Raw genomic sequence first — 19,779 nt, forward strand, 5'->3', positions numbered from 1 at the left:
TGCAAAATATTGTAGTCTAGATCCAATCTTACCCCCTGTGAAAACTTTTAACCATGGCAGTGCTCACTGTCTTTGTATTTTTAATCTGAGGACAGAACGGAAATGTATGAGAACTCAAGAGTACTTTTCTTTCCCTGTTTCCTTCCTTTTCAAGTCACTAAATAAGAGCTGGGGTTGGTAATGGAGCAAAATAGTGTCCCATCTACCACTTCTTCTGTGCCAAGCACCAGGTTAAATACTTGGCATTATTTTAACTGATTCAATCAGTACAATGAAACAAAAAAGATTCAGTAGAACCTCTGTAAGTTCACCACCCAAGGGACTGTAAGAAACTGGTCAACACATGCAGGTGGTCAACCTAAGGAACTAGGCCTACTGTACTGAGATGAGCATGTGGTGCATGTCCAGTCTGTGAAAATTAGGTCAACTTAAGGAGGTGGTTGTTGTAGGGAGGTGGTCAACAATGGAGGTTCTACTGTGTTAGCATCCACGTTCTAAGCAGGAAAATTGAGACTTTGAGAGGTTAATTTCACATAGATAGAAATTGACAGAGCCAGAGTCTGATCTCTGGGCCCCCTCTTACTAGGAGGCTACTGTGCCACCCTCAAAAACATGGATACAGTGAATATGATGGAAAGAGATATAATATAAAGTAAAACCGTATACATGCTCCATCATTAAAAAGCAGCCAAAATTAGGATATTAAGTTCTCCCTGTGATTAAGATCTCAGCGTTCAGACATGTGCAAAAGAGGGTGCCCAGAGATTCCACTGAACCCTATCATACATCAAGGGTCATACATCTAGGCAGGTAGTGAGTTATATTCTCCTGTACTTTAAATGTCCTGACCCTTCCAAAGAAAGGTGGTAGATGAGAAATAAAGAAAATGGCTACTCAAGCTGCATGAAAATTGCCACATTTCTTAGATAAGTTAAGAGATCGTCACACCTCAAGATTCAAAACTGAACTTGTAAATAAGTATCCTGATTAGAATTACAAACGTGCACTTAGTTGAATGCCTTCTCATATCTGCAGATTTGTTAAAAGGGAATAAAAGTCTGTGTACCTGTGCTTGGATTTGTTTTCTTTTTGTTTAGGGTTAGCATTGCAATTCTCCAATGAAAGTACCTGCTGTTCAATAGTTTCTTTGTGCTTTTCACTGCTAAGAGCCGTAAGAACGAGGTATCTCCTAACAAGATAACAGCTACTTTTAAGGATTAAGGATACTCCCATAGGTGTCTGTGCCTTGGAGCCCAGCTTGGAGTTCTATACCATATTATCTTCCTTAAAGAATGCTGAAAGTGGAGACCCAATTTCAGTTGAGATTTTTCCATGTCTTATATACATATATATGTGCAGAAGGTTGAACACTGCTAAGTTTTTAGGTAAATTGCAAAGCAATCGCCTACCTATACAGTTGAGCAGAAGGCCTTCCATGTTGACTTTAGCTGACTGTAATTTTCTGATGATGTTGCAAGTTTTTACACAAAGGATGATGAGCACCGTAGTGGGCGGCCATTTTGTTGAGGAAACCGGAAACGCTCACCCTTTTAAAAACTAAGTTGCACTGACCCACAACTTTATCACTTCTTCACTTTCCGGGTATGTTTTCTGCCTCCCACAGACTAATGTCACTTCTCCATGTTGAGAACAAGAGCGGCATTTGGCATTTGGTTATCCCAAACCCAAATCTCTGACCCTTTGTTTTTAGTACTTTGCCATTTTGATTTTGCTTTTTTAATTTGCTTGTGACTCTCTGCTTCCCCCATCTTTTTTTTTTTGGTACAATGATTCTTACCTTGTCTTTCCCCAGTCCGTTTCTGACCTGGAGAGACGTACAGCATGTTATTGTCAGGACTTCCCGTGCGGGACATTTGAACGCTAATGACTGGAAAACCAATGCTGCTGGTTTTAAGGGTGAGAACTTCTTTCATATTCTGTCACAGGCAAAATATTTTTATTTTTCCCCCATTTTAAATGGAGAGCAGGAACTAGAACCCCTCAAACGAAACTTTAAATTTTGTGCTGACACACAAAGAAGCTTGATCTTTTCGTAAATAAAGGCAGATTGATTTTTTTTTTTTTAATGAAAACTACACACATAAGACAGATTTCCTTGGCTTCCCACATCATGGGTCAGTTTTTTAAAGAGATCAACCAACTCCCAATTATAGACGACCTATGGGACTCCTAATTGGTTTACTATTTGCTGTCATTGATTATCTGAGCGGTATTTATAATGATGTATTTTAAAATTCCTTGCCTTCTATAATGATTACTTCCACTTAAGTAAAACTAAGATTTCATATATATATATATGTTATATTGTTCTCTTTAATATAGTACTGTTAGTTACTAGGCCAAGCATTCTATAAATTTTATTTTTGTGTTTCAGAACTTCCACAAACAGAAAACCAGGCATACCTCAAAGAAATGTTATATAAATCGCAAGTTCTTACAAAGCTTCCTAACGTCCAGTCATTCTGTAGTTGTGCACATTATATAACAGTTACTGCATCCTTTCCCCCTGGCTGATGCAGGTTAAGCTTCGCTCAGACTCTTATTATTGACAGTAGCCATGTCGTTTGTTGTCCTAAATAACATATGTTATCTAAAAAGAAAGTAGTTGTGTAAATCATGTATCCTAAAATTGAATATATTTGCTCAAGTTATAACCAAGATTACTTTTTACTTATCTATGGACTTAAATGTATTCCCAAATAATCTTAGTATCATTATATATCACCCTGGGGGGGGGGGCGGGAAGAAAGGGTTCTACTTAAAAATTGAGGTTCTGGTCCTCACACCGTCCAAAGCATGCCAAATAATCCTGGGCAGGTCATTTCACTTTTAAGGGCCCTCATAACATCTGTTTGAACATTTTGGAAGCTGAATTATGTTATCTTCACATCCTGTCTTACACAGGACCTTGATATATCCTACTCTGCCCAGTGTGTACAGATATTCATGCCAGAATATATATTTTAAGAATTATTTACAAACACCTTATTATAGGCTCTAAGCCAAAACCTACAGATATTCCAGGTAACCAGCACCACACAGTTTTTTAACATCTTCACTTAAGGCTTCACTCCATTTCTAGAAAGAGAATATTCCTCAGCTTTGGAGTCTTATCAAACACCTTTCTGTTCATGTAAGCTGAAGATGTAGTAGTTTGCAATGAGCTTTTAACCTAAAGAGATATAAATATCCTGTTGGGATCCTATTCTCAAAAGCCCAAATCAAGACATGTGATCCCAAAATTGCAATGGTATGGGTGACATCAAAATTATTTGAAATTTCAGTTGTTCCCGAAAATCCAGGATGTTATTTGCCGTGTGTATGTTTCCTTTTGATTAGCTTCCCCATGCTCCCAGCCGGTGCTATAAAAATCCCTGAGGCTGCAAGGAAAGAAGGGGCCTGCACGTAACCTCAGCTGGTTCAAAGCTGGAATGAACTTCTTAGTAGAAGGATCACAGACTAAGTACATTGACCTCCATGAAGCTGAGGAATCAACTTTAACCCAAATAAATGTCTTAGTTTTACTTATTCCTTTTTGGCAACTAAAAAAAAGGGCAAATGGTTCTAATAAAAATACAGCTCTTGAAAACCTTTGTTGGTTTTGGAGAAGGGGAAACAGAGGCTTTAGACTAAACCACCAGACCCAAACCTGAGTCTAAAGGGGGCCGTACACTGCTCCTGGCAAGGAGGAAAGAATATTTTACTATTGCACGTGGCAATATTTAGTATAATATTTCACTCTTCTCTTAGATGGCTGCCAAGAGTAACAATTAAAGCTCGCTTTTTCATAGATGAATTACTCTGAGAGAGCTGGGCTCCCGGTGGGATTGTTTTGTAATTTTGTTGATGGCAAGCCCCATATTTCTTCTAAACAGGATCGTAATAAGATGATTTAAAAAAAAAAAAAAGAGTTATTTTCTTCCCTGCTCTAAACATTACCATGCCCTCCCTAGTGTCCCACAAATAAAAGTGAGTATGGCAGAGGCTAGCAGAAGCAATGGACTTTGGGGAGATGGAGAATGCAGGTCAGTAGGACTGTCGGAAAATAGTATGACTCTTCGTGAAATAAGAACTGAGAGAACAAAAAAAGGAGCTAATGCTTGGAAAATGTTCATGCAACGAGAACTCAAGAAGGGCTCGTCCTTTAAATTAGGTCAGCCGGCTGCAGGCCTTGCCTCACAAGAATCCATGGCCTCACTTTTCTCCTTAGCCTGGAGAAAAGGGAGGTCCCTGCCAGCAGAAGTGTGTGGCCTCAAGTACACGCCCTTCTTCTGCCCAACTCAGTCCTAACACTGAGCGAGATCAAAGCGTGAAATGAATCTTAAAACACCTGCTTCTCTGGGCTTGCTTTTGTGTCCTAGTGTGTAGTGATTTCACTTTTGAAGTGTTTTTGTAAGAGCAGTTTCCCAAGTTGCCCCATCTCTTGGTAACGGGGACAGCAGTAGCCCTGTCCGAATTTCTTTCTAGTCAAGTAAAGCTGAAGCCACTCGGTATGGCAACCAATTCAGTTTTGGCATTTGAACATCAACAGACTTGAGAGTCTTTGTTACCAGGGATAACTTCAGAAAAGTCAGTAGTCTCTCCCCAAACACTGCCTAGTCCGTTTTACATCACCTCCTGACATCACCTCCAACCTCCCCCGTGGCGCTCGCCCTGCGTAGGCAGCAGAGCTAGGTGACATCGGCACTAGACTGGGTGGGCTCTCCTGCAGGCAGACTGGATCCACATTCACCCCGAGGGTTATGGACTGGAGTCAGGAAGGGGCTCCTTTTCCTGAAGCAGCTTTTGCTCAGACAGGTTCCCATTCAGGCAAGGAGGAGAAAAACGAAGAAACGTAGGTCTCAGATGACTCATCTCTGTGTTCCCCTGAGAGAAGGGTTATCTGGAATTTCTCCCTGATGAGCTAGGGACAGAGAACTTTCTTCCTCTCTTCCTGGGCTCTCCTTGCAGGAACACTCCATAAACTGGGCTGTAGTGAGATTAGCTCACGGAGAGGGAGTCCCCAAAGGTGGAAGGTGGAAGCCACTCATCACCACGCTAATGGTACCTTACTGACTGTTTAGCAGTCTTAATTAAACTAAGAATATTCTGGCCTGCTGCTACTTAAATAATAATAGTAATCTCTTATAGTATAATTAAAATGACTTTTACAGCCAACTAGTTTTTCAAAATAAACCTAGTCCCACGAATACATACATATAGAAACTGAACGTTGTTTTGCCTTGTTCATCTTATAAATAATCCTAGCTAAATCTCCTATGACACCTGTTGATGTTAAACCTCCTCCAGAGAGTTTTTTCTGTAGTAAATGGAATAAATGTCACGTACTTATCAAAGAACTTATTTGAGATTGTGCATGCGAATAAGAGCAAACAAACAGATGTGATATTCTGCCACTAGAGAACTGAAATCCAAATCCTAGTATTTTGCTATTGACCGACATTTGCAATGCCAAGAAGTGACTTTGGCATGAAGCTATTTGTTGTTTTATTTTTTTTCAGTATTATTTCTTTTTTCCCCTTTCTCCATTTCCTTTCTGCTTATGAAAGTCTTTTTAGGTTTTTATCTCGTCTTTTTAGGTTCATTTGTTTTGTTTTGTTTTGTGTTCTGTTCCTTTTAATCTTTCCTCTTGTTCCTTCCTATGGATGAATCAGCTATAAAAGTGAAGGCTTTTGCCATCTAGGTGATTTTCTTCATGGAATTTAATGTATATTGTCTCTTCCTTTATTTATTTACAGATTTTCCCTAAGTAATTCCATCACGCCAGCCCAACACATGTTGAATTGTACCTAGAAAGTGGGAGTGGGAGGAGAATGTCAGGGATACCATGGTATTGGCTAATTTAATCTGCCATGGTATAATTTACTTACAGAAATAGGAATTTACACACAGAAACAGGAATGTATACTGCCTTAGTCAAGCCCCAACAACCTGCCAGGTCATGTGAGATACAAGTGTCTATGGTCCATCTCTCACTGTCTAAAATCCTGCCTAATCTCAGCAGCAGAAGGCATCTAATACATAGATGGGCTATTGTGATGTCTGATGTGTATTTTGACCAGCTCTATTTGTGCATACAGGATGTGTAGACCCATGGAGCCACTTTACTTCCGGCATTTTTATGATCCGTGGCTCATCATTTCAAGAAGTTAGCTCTTTCTCGTGATCGCCTCCTTTTTACTGCTTTAATCTGAGGAAACTGCAAATCTGCCATCCCTCTCACCCCACCCTACCCCTGCCCAGTGCAGGCTGTGCAGGCTGATTCTTTACCCTGAATCCTTCCCCGTGGTTTGAGGATGCAGCTAGAACTATAATTGAATGCATGCAACATCAGGGCTTTCGGGGTTGTTTTTTTTTTTTTAAGTGTTTGTTTTTGGATTATGTGACTGTATACAGTTAAACTCTCTTAAATCTAGGAACAGGAATAGACATCAGATAATAAATTAGGACCTTCTGTCATCTTTACTAGGCGAAAGAATGAAAAAAATGTCATTGAAAATCAAAAAATGACAACTAAGTGAGCGAGGTTACCACGCCTTCCATTTCACTGCCCTCCCAGACTATGTAAGTCTCTTGTTTTCTACCAGCATGTTGCTGAAACTTCCCCCATCCCCACTGACTCTTTCTTTGACCACAACTAAACTACTAGATTTTTTTTTTTCTTAATTTCTAACTGATTACCCACCATGGGGAAAACAATTGACAGTCTAACATGACTTCTTAGCCTCCAAGGCCTTAACTTTTAATAACCTTTATTATCTTCAATTGCCAGCATTTTATTTCCACTGGTAGGGCTGCAATTTTAAGATGTTCCAATATATTTTTTAATACCTACCTGTCTTGCTTTCAGTTTGTAACACTTATTAAAAGGAATTAGAAGTGCTGAAACCATTAAGCATGCTGTGTGTTCAATCAAAACGAAAGGTTTTCAAATGGGTTTTTTGAGTGTATAAAGTGATTGATGATGTGTTACTGTTTGGAAAGGGTAAAGTTTCATTTTATTTTATTTCACTATACAAAGACTATTCTATCTTTGCCACCTCGTATGCTGATACACCGTTGGTAGCTTATGACTAAAGCTACATAATGCACCTTCAACGGTAATCGGTACATCATGTTTTTAAGAAAGGTTAAAATGAAATACTATTCATCTGGTCAGTGTCGGAGGTGGTATTACAATCAGATGCTTGACTCCAGTCTCGATCCCACTTGCAGAAATAAAGCACTTATGACTTGAAAAGACAGAGGGAGGTAAATACATTTGATTCGACCTGATACAATTTTGCTCACTACAAATGCCACCTGATTTTTCTTTTCATGATTCCATGTTTTCTACCATTGTGCTCTGTGAACTCATTTATTGCATATTCATTGACTTAAAACCTTTCATTTTGGTATTTATTGACCATTGAATATATGAGCTTATCTTCTAGCTCTTACAAAAAACATGTGAATCGCATATAATTTAGGAATTTTACCTTGACTCATTTGCCTGGTGGATAAGCCTATATGTGAATATAGAATCTCTGATAGTGAGCCCTGCTCAAATATTGCTTCATCTAGAGTTTCATGTCCAACACGTGCACTTGTACCATGAGAGTGTTCAGTTCATACCTACTAAATATGTGAGGTTTCAAACTATTTTCTACAAATGAAGAGTGATGTTTTCTCCATTCTGGTCTTTGACTAAATGGTGGTATTCGATTTCGTAGAATCTTTGGGCTTTGTTTTTTCAGCTTTAAGTGCATGTGGTTTCACACTTAAAATCCATCCTCAAAATAGAATGAAAATGATGGTTGTGCTATTTGCCTGTTATCTCTATGCCCAAGTTTAATAAGTTAATGAACAGAATGATGTTTGGAGTGGTTTTGTGGTTTTTCCACAATCTTCTGAATCTTGAAATTCAAGTAGAAAGTCTGTTAGTGATATTTTCTGTGGCCTTTAAGAAAGCCAATTAAGGTTTTTTTGTACCTTGGTTTTTGCAGAACGTGGCTAAGACTTAAACATTAGAAGGCTGAGTTGAATGAAACGTGCTTTGAAAATGGAAAATACTAAACCCAAAAAAAGTCTTAAAAGCCTATTTTTGTATATTGAAGCTTTCTACTTCCTGATATTAGGATAAAGATAGGGAACTGGATTGTGAGTTGGAATATTTGGGGGTTGAAAATGAGTTACTGGAAGTGGGCTAGAGAAAATATATTAAGGGCTTTATGATAAAGTTATCACTAATATGTTATCAAAGATTTTATCCTTTAATTGTGGATCAGTAATAAAACAACCACATTTAAATTGTGTTTTGCAAATTAGTTTAAAGGTCACTTTAATTCAACATACTAAATCTTTCAAGTTCTAATTAATTGCTTCAGCATAGGAACTAAATGATAGAAATCTGAACTGATCATAGCCTCCTATCAACTCTTTAGTAATTAATATGTAGTATAAATGCTATGAGTATAAAATATGATTTTTTAATAATATGTGAAAGCTTCTACATTTAAGAGAGGTAGGAGGCTCTTTTTCTGTAATCACCAATTCAAAATCACTAATTCTAATGAGACTGGACTTTCCTTAAGTATTTTTTAAGCATGAGTTTGCTGTCTTCGATAATAGCAAATCTTGATATTTTCTGTAGTTACAATTAATATTTTAGGCAAAGATAAAAGTCATCTAGCCCTAAGCCAGTGCTTAAAGAGGGGAATCAACAAGGGCCAACAATGATTTCAAGTCCAAAAGTGTGTTCTGACTATAAAGTAAAGAGATGGATTTCTTTGAACCACTCATAATTGAGTTCTGAATCCAAAATAGGATACCCCAAAAGGAGTAAACCAAGACAGTCTCATCAGAATATATACACACACACACCCCTATCTATACATTGTCTTACAGAGAATATTTCAAAATTCAGCAATTATTTTTCTATTTAAGGTTTTGAATTTATGTAAAATAAAAAATTCACTGAGCTCTCAACTCAGTGGCTCAGAGCGTGGGCTCCAGAGTCAACCTGAGATTGAATCACAGCTCTATAAACTGATAAACAGTAGATTTGATGATCTTTATACATTCTTAATCAACTTTATTGGGGTAAATTTACATGCAATAAAAAGCACCTTTTTAATTACCCAGTTCAATGAGTTTTCACAAACTCATACACCCACATAACCATCACCAGGTATAGAACATCTCTGTCAACCCAAAGAGTTCTTCTCTGCCCTTTCCCTGCCCCCCATTCTCCCTCGCCCAGCCTATGTGATCACTGATATCCTTTCTGTCACTATAGATTAGAATTTCTTTTAGACTTTCATATAAATAGAATTACTTAAAACTGGCCCCCTTCTCTCCATATAATATTTTTGAGGTTCATCTATGTCAGTAAGTGTAGCAGGTGTTCATTCTTTTTCATTGCCGTGTATTATCCCACGATATGAATATAGCACAATCTGTATACGCATTCACTGTTCCATGGATGATTTCACTCTTTCTAGTTTGGGGTTATTATGAGTAAAACTACTATAAATGCTCACCAACAAGTCTTTATATGGAAAAAATATGATTTTAAAAATATTAGAAAAGCACTCTCTAATTGGAAGAGAGACCCTGAGGAGTAAGGGAGCTGTGATCCAAACGGCTAACCAGATGCAGAGCTTTCCAGATAAGGTGAATAGCAAGGGTGAGATTTGTTCAAAAGAAAGCAAGGAGGCCAACAGAGCTGGGGGAAGGGAAGAATGAGGAAAACAGTAGATGAAGAATTGAGTACCATTCTTCTTTCATAGCATCCACTCAGGTAAAATTATTTATTATCTGTATGCCATGCATTCTTGTAAGCATATTCATTTAATGTTCAGTCCAGATTTGTATATAATAAAATTGAGCATATACTATTTATAAACATGGATGGAGATGCATAGAGAGCTATTCCATTAAAATGGTGTGTGTGGCTTAGCAATGAAATTTACTCCACCATCACTTTCACATGTTAGACTCACTACCTCATAGTCACATACTTCTTGTAACATTCCTACTTTCACATTTCTAGAGTTTTCTCTAATGTGGGTTATTGTTTTTCGTTTGTTTTGTCAGCAATTTTAGTTGATGATTCTGGATCAATGATTAACCTCTTTACTTGTGTCTTTGATAAGATGACTTGGATTTTAGAAAACAAATTCACTCAAAAGTGTTAAAGCATAATCTGCTAATGAGGATGAACTGTATTCCTGTCTTGAGATTATGATCAATGCATTAGATCATATAAAGGCACGATCTAAATCAAAAGCTCAAAGAAAAAAAGGAGAGGGTAGAAGAAGTTTTAGTATTTTAGGCTTACCAAAAGTTTGAGAACCAAAGCTTATCTGAAATATTGTAGTTTCTTGAGTTGTTAGTTTAAACAGATACATTCTTTTGTTTGTTTGTGTTTCCCGGAGGACTGGGAATTCTATCTGGAGGAGACAGCTGTGGTGAGGGCAGTGACTCGGGGAAGGGAGAAGAGAGGGCGCCCAGTGTGCAAAAGAGGCAGATGTGGTGTGAGGAGGAGTTTGATCTGAAAGAAACTAGGAGCAAAGCTACTTTACTCTTAGAAGTTCTCATTTTTTCAATGTTTTGAAAAACATTTTGCAGCCACTGCAGTGATGTGAAGCAGTGAGCTGGATAAACAGCATTTAACTATCAAGCAAGTTGATTTTAGTTGCTAGTCTGATGTCACAAAGAGTATTGTTCTTACACTGATAATGTGACTCCATTGTTCCTACATTATGTCTTACAAAATGGCATGTCTATAACAAATTGACCGGTTGAAGTTCACTTGCAGGGATCATTTTATATTATCTTAGCATGCGGTTGTATACTCATGACCTTAAAAACTGTGACATTTAACGAAATAATTTTATCGTCTCTTGGCTTCCTTGCAAATGAGGAAAGTTATAGAATTGGGATATACAATCATCTATCCTCCATTCCCTTTTTTTTTTAAAGAGAGAAAGAAATGCTTTTTGAAATGGCTCTTTAATAAACTCAGGACAAAGGGTGTGGTGACAAGATGCTTCTTGAAAAATGTCAGGTCAGAAATTGTGCCGATGAAGCCTTTACACATCTCATCCAACCAGAGTCTTCTCACTGGTTATTATTATTACCATGACCTTCGGCCATCTACTTCTGATATTTGAATTTTTTTAACGAACAGTTATAGTCTTTATGTTCTCTGTGGGACTTTGTAGAGATTTAAAGAAGGCAAATAGCATAATTGAGGTTAACATCTTGAGTTGCTGTAAGAATGGTATACAGGCAGAATGACAGAGCTGATAAATGACTTTCTCTCCTTCTGAAGCTTTACGTTAATACTCTGTTTTGTGGCTGTGAAGCCAATTTAGAATGGTCAATGGTCTTAGAAAGTTCTATTGCTTTTCTGAACCCATCAGAGGCTGCCATGTATATGCATTCTTAAAGTCCTATGTGGGGTGGTTTTGTCTGGAAATCATTTACTTCTTTCATGTTTTACTCTCAGAATTATCTTCAGAGCTGAGGCAGAAGGTATTTGTCCAGCTTTGTTCCAAAGTTTAATTTTGTGCATCTTGGAAGGCTAAAATCCCCCACTGAATATTAGCTCTATATTAAAAAAAAAAAAAAATCAGAGAAGATAGCTAAAAAATGTTAAGAAATGTCTATGATTGTTTGACAGGACTGCCATAATTGGTTGCACAGGTTGCTAAGTGCACAAGGGAGCCAGACTACAGGGTTGAGTGGATGGGGACTGAAATCCAGCCTGACATCCACTCACCGGAGCATGTGCCCTGGAGGGAGATGACATCTCCCTTAAGGAAAGAGGGACACTTCTCTAATTGACAGGTCCCACAACACTGTTGCATGGAATTCTGTTGTGACTTCTGCCAAAGTGGGCAAAGTCACAGGTATCTTTTAAAAGCGATCCATTCGGAGATGGTTCTGTTATTTTAACCTTCAGCCATTGCTTCCATCTTAACATTCACAGACCCTATTTCTTCAGTAGCAAATTAACTCAGTGTCACCAGAGTCAAATAGAATTTTATAGGATCTGTGAGGATGTCATCACTAGCTTTATCACCAGCTCTCCAGACAAAGTTTGAAGTAAAATCTCAGGATTCTTCACTGCGTGTGAGTGCTAAGCACAAATGTATTAGTCTTTTCACAACCTTTTTGACATTCATCCTTTTTGTGACCAAAAATAATAATTGAAGTTTGATGAATTCAAACATGTAATTGTTTCATTTGGGGCCCAACAGCAGAAAATTTACATCTGTGGTGGAGTCCTTGTGAGTATTGGCACATGTAGAATAAATGAGCCCTGAGCAGTGGTGAAAGGCTTTAACCGAAGTCTTTCATGATTGCGGTCAAGCTGTCTTCGGAAGGCATTCCCTGCAAAGCATCTTTTCTGCTGAGCAATGGAGCTTTAAATGTGAAAGGGGAACCTGTGCCTGAGTAAATAGGAGAAACTCTTTTACTGACATTAATATCTTCCATATCGGTTTGGACTCTGGCATCAAATGTTTCTAGCATAGATTACAACACCAGCTTTCTGTGCCCCATCAAAACCATGGGGCTTTAACTTACTATAACCATGCTGACACTGTAACAAGTGGGCATGGCGGAACCTGGTTCAGGATCAGAAAAATGGCCCAAATGAACAAGAGAAAAGAGCCTTATGATTACCTCTTTTTTTGGCTGAACACATGGTGGTTCACACCTGTAATCCCAGCACTCTGGGAGGCTGATGCAGGAGGATTGCTTGAGCTCAGGAGTTTGAGACCAGCCTGAGCCAGAGCGAGACCCTGTCCCTATAAAAATAGAAAATTAGCTGCACATTATGGTGGGTGTCTGTAGTCCCAGCGACTTGGGAGACTGAGGTAGGAGAATCACTTGAACCCAGGAGTTTGAGGTTGCTATGAGCTAAGCTGAGGCCGTGGCACTCTAACCTGGAGTAACACATTAAGACTCTGTCTCAAAAAAAAAAAAAAAAAAATTACATCTTTTTAAAATACAATTTTAGTAAAGATAGCTAAGCCTTTCCTATCCTCTTTTGTTATCCACAGATAGATATCTTTAAATTGGTACCAGTGTCTATAACATGTGTCCTCAAACTACGGCCCGTGGGCTACATATGGCCTGCCTAGGACATTTATCTGGCCCACCAGGTGTTTTTGCTGCTACTGCCTGTCTGCTTAACAGCCGACTCGTCCTGGGGCCCGCAGTCTGGCCCTCCAACGGTCTGAGGGACAGTGTTTAAAAAGTTTGAGGACCCCTGGTATAATATAAGCCAACAAAGATTCCCCCCCCCAAAAAAAAGTCCTGAAAATTCACCCTGGATCAAGTTCTTGCAAGATCAAGTGCGAGATTGCATGATTTTCTAAGGGCATTGCAGGTAGCAGGGTACCGTGACACACCAGGCAGTTGCTTTGCAGAATCCATCTGGATACATCTTCTGGAAAATAAGTACATCCAGACTTTTCTTTTCTTTGGAATCTCCATTCAGCCTCTGCTGCACATGTTCACATCTTGTTAGCCTTTGGCATTTTAAAGCAATTAAACTTCAATCACACATCCCAATGATAGTTTCAGCAGACTTCATCTTATGGTGTTATATCAGAGGACCTGGTACACCCTGAAATTTCCAGAGTCATTCTTGAAGGAGCCAGAAAGAAAGGCATTGTGGGTATTGTGATGCCTGTTAGAAGTTAACAAATGGGAAGTTGCTCCTTGGTCGTCATTATCATTCTTCCTGCTATGCATGGTTGGTTAGCCCTAATTTAAAAAAAAGAAGGCCTAGGCAGGAATATAAAAATAAAGTGTCTTTCCCATATGAATATCTTCACACTCAGGGAAAATCCCTGATAGAAATGACTGGAGAAGGTCGTTTCTCACCAAGAACGGGGGAAAGAATTAGGGGCCAGATGTTAAACTGTCCATCTATGCCCAACATATTTTTTCTTCTCCACGTGATGTTTTCATTCATTCTGAAGAAGTTTTGCAGAAGAGTTCCCTTCTTATGCAGTTGATTTGCAAAAGGCAAAGGGACTTTTGTAGATGACTTCCACCAATGTTTTCCCCTTTGTTACCTTGCAAGGTGATTCTGAGGATTGTAATTGATTTGGGTACCTCAGTTGAAAAAAACATACCCTGTAATGGAGAAATACATAGTAGAAAGAGATTCCGAAGACTTAGCTCAAGTCCCCATGACTTTTCAGGAGTTCTTTTCACGTTCATGAGACTTCATTTCTTTAGCTGTAAAAAGTGAATAATACTTATCATGCTAATAGGATTGTTGTGAAGATTTATCAGCTAATTTGTAATAAAATACATATGTAAGGTATTAATTATGCTTACCTCCGTATAAAATTTCTTCTAGGCACGTGATTTTGAGAAGCATGGTTAGCACATTAAATGCACTTCAATTGTAGAGGCAGTAGGATTCAGAAATAGACATGTCAGTGCATTTCCTGTTTTCACCTTTGTACGCTGAGTATGATTTCTTTTTTAATCCTGATTCAGTCAAACCTTGACTCTGTCCTAGCAATGCATAGAACTTAATGCCACAAGTAGCATGCAACCAAAGAAGGGCAGAGCTAGACCAACCTATGCTTGAAGTGTAAGAGAAAATGCATCTATAGGTTACTTGCAAGCACTTGATCTTCTTAAAATGTTTTTGTAAGAAAAGCAAAAATATGTGGGATCATCCATATAAAAAGATTATGTACTGTGTAGCCAATTCTCATCTCTTGTGCTCCTGGCATGAGGGAGTGGATATTTGAGAATCATGCCCGCATGTTGGAGATGTTAGCCTAATTGACCCAACTTTTCCAGGAGAGATACCAGCCCTAGTACCCAAAGTAAGTGGTTCTCAAATGGGTGGTCTCTGGACCGGCAATGGGAGCAGCACCTGAGAACTTGGAAATGCAGATTCTGCACCTTGCCTCAAAACTGCTGAATCACTGGGACTGAGCAGTCTGTGCTTTAACAAGTCATGAGTGGATCGGGTGCACAGTGTGTTAGTCTGAGAGCCACTGACCTAAGTCACCCACTGTGGAATGAGTAACCTCTCTCATGCATTTCAGTGGTGCTAAGGAAGCACTATCCCTAGAAGAAATGAAAGAATAGCCTCTCCAGTCATGTTTTTTTTTCTGCAATTTAAGTAAGAAATTTGTGAAAAGTGCTCCCCAAACCTCTCATCTCTTGTCACTTGCTGACCCGTTTGCTCCCCGCTCCATTCACTCTCCCACCTGTCAGTTGGACCATGAACGTCTGTTTGCAGACTATGAAGTATCATCCTTCTTGGAGGAGGGGGAGTTACTTCCATGATCCTCCTGTCTTAGTTCTGTGCTTCTTTTCACAACTGGAAGTTCCCAACAAGTAGAGTGAATTCGCTTCCTGGGTTTCCTTACCAGCCAGTCCTTCTTTACCTCCCCGCAGCGTTCTCTCCACTTCCACCTGCGAAGTGAAATTACTCTGTGACTTCGCCCCATCTGCTGCTTGGGTTAGAGGCCTCTTTTCCTCCAGGGATTTATGTTCTTGACCTTCCTGGTCCAGATCTCTTTTTCCTTCCCTTAGTAATACAAAGATAAAGTCCCTGTTCTTGTGTGGATCTTTACGGTTTCCTTTTTCCCTTTTTTACCTATAGCTGTTTTCTGTGGCTTGCAAGTGTCTCTCTCTCTTTTTCTCTCTGTCTCTCCTCTCCTCCTCCCTCCGTTCCCCTTACATCCTCTTAGTTCCCCTGCTCTTCTTTCACACTCCTGCCTTCTTTTCAGTTCTACATTTCAACATGGTCTTCATCCACTACCAATTTAGAGTCTCTGCACAAGTCTCTCACTATGTCATTTAAAACCCAGAACTTGTGAAACAGAATCCATCAGTCATCTTTTGCAAAACAGCTTCTCCCCTAAAGGACCTCTGTAGTCAGGGGATACCCTTCTTCCCATCACCCTATTCATCCTTCACTCCTCTGTCTCCTGGGTCTTGTACCTTGTGCGAGGTGGAAAATTCCATGCTCCTTTCTCACCTGATCTCTTATTTCATTCGCCCTTCCCAGAACCTGGCTTAGGATCTCCTGGGCCAGCACCACTGTAGTAACTAGTTCTCCGCCTTAGTCTTGCTGCCCTGTGATATCCTGTATAACCAATGCCCGATCAATCTTTCCAGAACATCAATTAAATCATGTCATGCCCTTGACTTTCCTTAGCTACTTGTGTCCAGATTAAATCCAGCCGTGCTATTCAGGCTCACACCGCTTTCTGGAGGAAGCCGCTGTACCAAATATCCTGGGCTCATGACTTACCCTCCGTGAATCCCAATCGTACCCAAGGTTTAAGGGCCATCTCAAGTGTTCTTTCTTTTAAGAGAATATCCAGTTCTCATTAATGGCTTTTCTGAAATTTTACAAAAATGTTTCTGTTATTGTCCATTAAGCTTCAAAAGCATTTGAGTTTTATATAAATGAAAAAGGATGTCTGTGAAGTGCTTGAAACTGAGAAGGTTAAGCTATACCTTTTCTTCCCAGTGAGATGTTGACATTACCAGGTGCGAGGAGTATTTTTTCCTCCACTGGTAGGAGTGGGTGAAGGCTCCGTATCAGGTGAGCTAGTGGATGTGTAGATGGAGAAAATAATCAAAGCCTTATAATTACTGTTAACCCCTGAGCGGGGATGCACTCACTTGAAATAAATAGCGACTTGATCTCCTATTCCTTTCTTTGATGAGAATGTAAAGAAAAAGCAAACATAAAGAAAATGAAATGAAGAATTCTCTGAAAATAAGATGTAAAGAAGAATTTTGACTGCTGGCTAACCTTCAAGATCCCACTCCGTTAATTGTTTGCTCAAGTTTTATGACACCAAGAAAATCTCGTCTTCTCGAAGCTGACATATGGTCATTCGGATCTCCAGTTAGCCTTTAGCCAGAGGCCCTCAGAGTACATGTTTTATCTTGTTCTAAGCTCTGTCTAGACAATCTTAGTTTCCTAAAAACAAACAAAAATGGGATCTGGATATGCCCTGAGCTTCATGGCTGGGTCTCCCTCCCCAAGCTGGTAAAATAATTTTCCTACCTCTGTTCAAGAAATCCTAGTCAATTACCTTAAACCAATTACCTACTTATGATAATCACGTTAGGAACAAATGAATGAAGACTAACCAGAAAAAAAGAAGAAAATCATTTGACTTTGTTTTCCCCTTAACATAAAAAGAGGCCCTTGAGAGAAGGCAGACCTATCTCTTTCATAAAGTCTGCAAATTAAGTAGTAATAAATATTTTTATATATGCATATACAAATATTATAATAAATGTGTAATAAACTGGTGTATATATAAATACACATTCCCATGTGGGTATAATGAAGCACGTGGTACTTGAAGACAGAGGCTCTCCGCAGTTTTTCCCTAAACTCCTATTACTTCATCACTATGATGATGAGTCTGACGCTGCACAGCTGCTGACCAAACCCATCCCAGGAGGAGCTTTGAAGTACAGACCCAGGAGACAGCCAAGTGTCTGGAAACTTTCCACATGCAAGTCCTCAGTAGCTCTGGGACTGCTGGCATGTTTGGGTCCGGCTGGAGTTGTTACTAGAGCCTGAGATTTTAGGAAGAGCAAGGGAAAAATAAAAACAAACCAGGCAGCGGAATGCAGGTGCCGGCTGCTTCATTTTCCAACCCCAGGGGAGTCTGCATTTTGCCCTATGAGACAGAAGAAAGCATTGCGGCTATAGCTCTGATTCTCTCCATAAGAAGTATGTGTTCCTTTCGCAGTGAAATCTAAAAGGGTATATACAGTGAAGAGATGTCGGGAAAAGGGAGTAAGGAAGAAAGGGAAGAAACGGGTGGTTTTATGAGCCCTGAGACTTTCATCTGCCCAAAATGTTCAGGGATGGAACTGCCCAAGAGACAGAAAAGCATCACTTCGCACTTTTTCAAACTTAGGAAGCTTATGTTGTGTATTTTCATATATCACTGTTTCTTTTTACCTTAGAAGGGCAATACTTAAGTGTTCACATTAAGCGCGTGGGACCTGGTGACTTGGAAAAGTGTCCCAGACCCTCTCAGTTGCATGCCCTCCTCCCGTCCCACACATTTGGCTGAGTTTGATTAATAGGTGCAGGAGGCACAGGGTCCCTGGTGGGAGCAGTTATTTCGGAGCAGGTGGTTTGGCACATTGAGGATCAAAGGATCCAAAGGTGCTAGGACTCCAACAGCTGCAGACAGCTCTTTGATCTCTGGTTTGGAGTTTCTACCCAGCCCACAGATCAAGCAGCCTCCCCCCACCCACCCCCACCCCTGCCCAAAACAGGAACTTAGGTAACCGCTTTTTATTCTGGTGGTTTAGTTATAGGTAGATGAGAATAGCAACAACTGGACTGATGGCAGACGACGCTCAGCAATCGTAGTCGGCTTTCCGTGCTCCGCAGTCTGGTCTCACCGCCTATTTGGTATTTACCACTCCCCTCATCCCTGCTTACCACTCACCCCAGGCACCCCCACTCTAGGGATGCCATTTCCTCGGTGCTTCAGTGAACCACACAAAGACTTGATTGATTATTTAAGCCCCCAAACATACTACCTGCTTCTCTACCTGCCCAAGTCCTGCACACGCAGGGACGCGCAGTGCAAATGCGGACTGCTTTCCCCCCTGGGGTGACCTGACTTACTGCAAACCTTGGGTAACACGGATCAAGTGCTTAATGTACACCTGGATCTCTTGGGTTCCTTCATATCCGTTGTCCTTTTGCCTAATTTCTTTTTCTCTTGAAGTCCTTTTATAGTTACATGGTGCCGTTTGGTGCTTTTAATTGGTTCTCAGTTCAATTGTAAAGTTATCCTTGTCTCACTTCCTACTTGACTGAGAACACTCGTTATTTTGTTTCTTTGGGGGCTTCACTGTTTAGTACGGTACTGAGTACGGAGCAGGTGCTGTACAGCTGAATAATGATATAAAAATTCATCGAATCAGTTATTGGTGAAGTACACCTAAAGGGACACTTTGGAATAATCAAGTAATTGAACTTAATGTATTCAACCATGTTTCGTATTTTGATGATTGTGCACATCTTAACAAAAACAAATGTAAGTGCAGGATGCCTTGTCTCCCCTGGTTGGGAGATCATTGATATTAAAAGTTGGGAGAGGTCTGTGCTACTCCATCATAGTATCACATTACTATGTCAGATGCACACAGTGTGACCAATCTCCTGGTTTAGGGGGGTTCCCATTTACCATTTTCATACTAAAATTAGAACAGTCCTGAGCAAACGTGAACATTTAGTCACCCTGGTCATAGGAATGATTTCCTTAACGGAGATAATGGCTGGACTTTTATATTAAATACTCAGTAATGGGTACCTATCACTAAGTTGCCTATTTTTTCAGCTGTAAGCAAGACTTTTATGTTTCTCATAGGCTCCCTAGAGAAGTTTTATAGTTTTTTGTTTGCTTTGTTTTGCCCTGGAGGGTACGTCCGACAGCTGATCCCCAAAAGGTCCTTCTGCATCGCATCTCAGGAAGCTCAAAACCTTTTTAACCAATCAACCCCTCTATTATACATGGAGTGCTTTTAGAGTCACCATGAAATGTCCATTTAATGGAATTTAAAAATAAAAATATTTAAAATACTTGGTTCCAATGAAGATAGTCCACGTTAAAAGAAATAAACATAGCCCCAGTTTCCTGGGTTATAGCTTCTTATGTTCAGAAACTTCGAATGTTTTTTCCTGCAGAATTTTCAAGCTTATCTTTAGAATTGAGGTTTTTGAGG

The 19,779-nt window shown here is 39.6% G+C and overlaps 1 protein-coding gene across 2 annotated transcripts in view; it reads left to right on the plus strand.

Moving 5' to 3' along the window:
* The window catches only part of PCSK5 (proprotein convertase subtilisin/kexin type 5), a 430,298-nt gene that overhangs the window by 225,851 nt on the left and 184,668 nt on the right, over positions 1 to 19,779 (plus strand). For both annotated transcript variants that reach the window (XM_012813041.1, XM_012813044.1), the window contains exon 10: positions 1,814 to 1,917. In XM_012813041.1, coding sequence (XP_012668495.1) covers positions 1,814 to 1,917 — 104 coding nt within the window. The remainder of the gene's footprint in view (positions 1 to 1,813; positions 1,918 to 19,779) is intronic.

Source organism: Otolemur garnettii, unplaced genomic scaffold (genome assembly GCF_000181295.1).
Source record: "Otolemur garnettii isolate 467f Iridium unplaced genomic scaffold, OtoGar3 scaffold00006, whole genome shotgun sequence".
NCBI classification, from domain to species: Eukaryota; Metazoa; Chordata; class Mammalia; order Primates; family Galagidae; genus Otolemur; species Otolemur garnettii.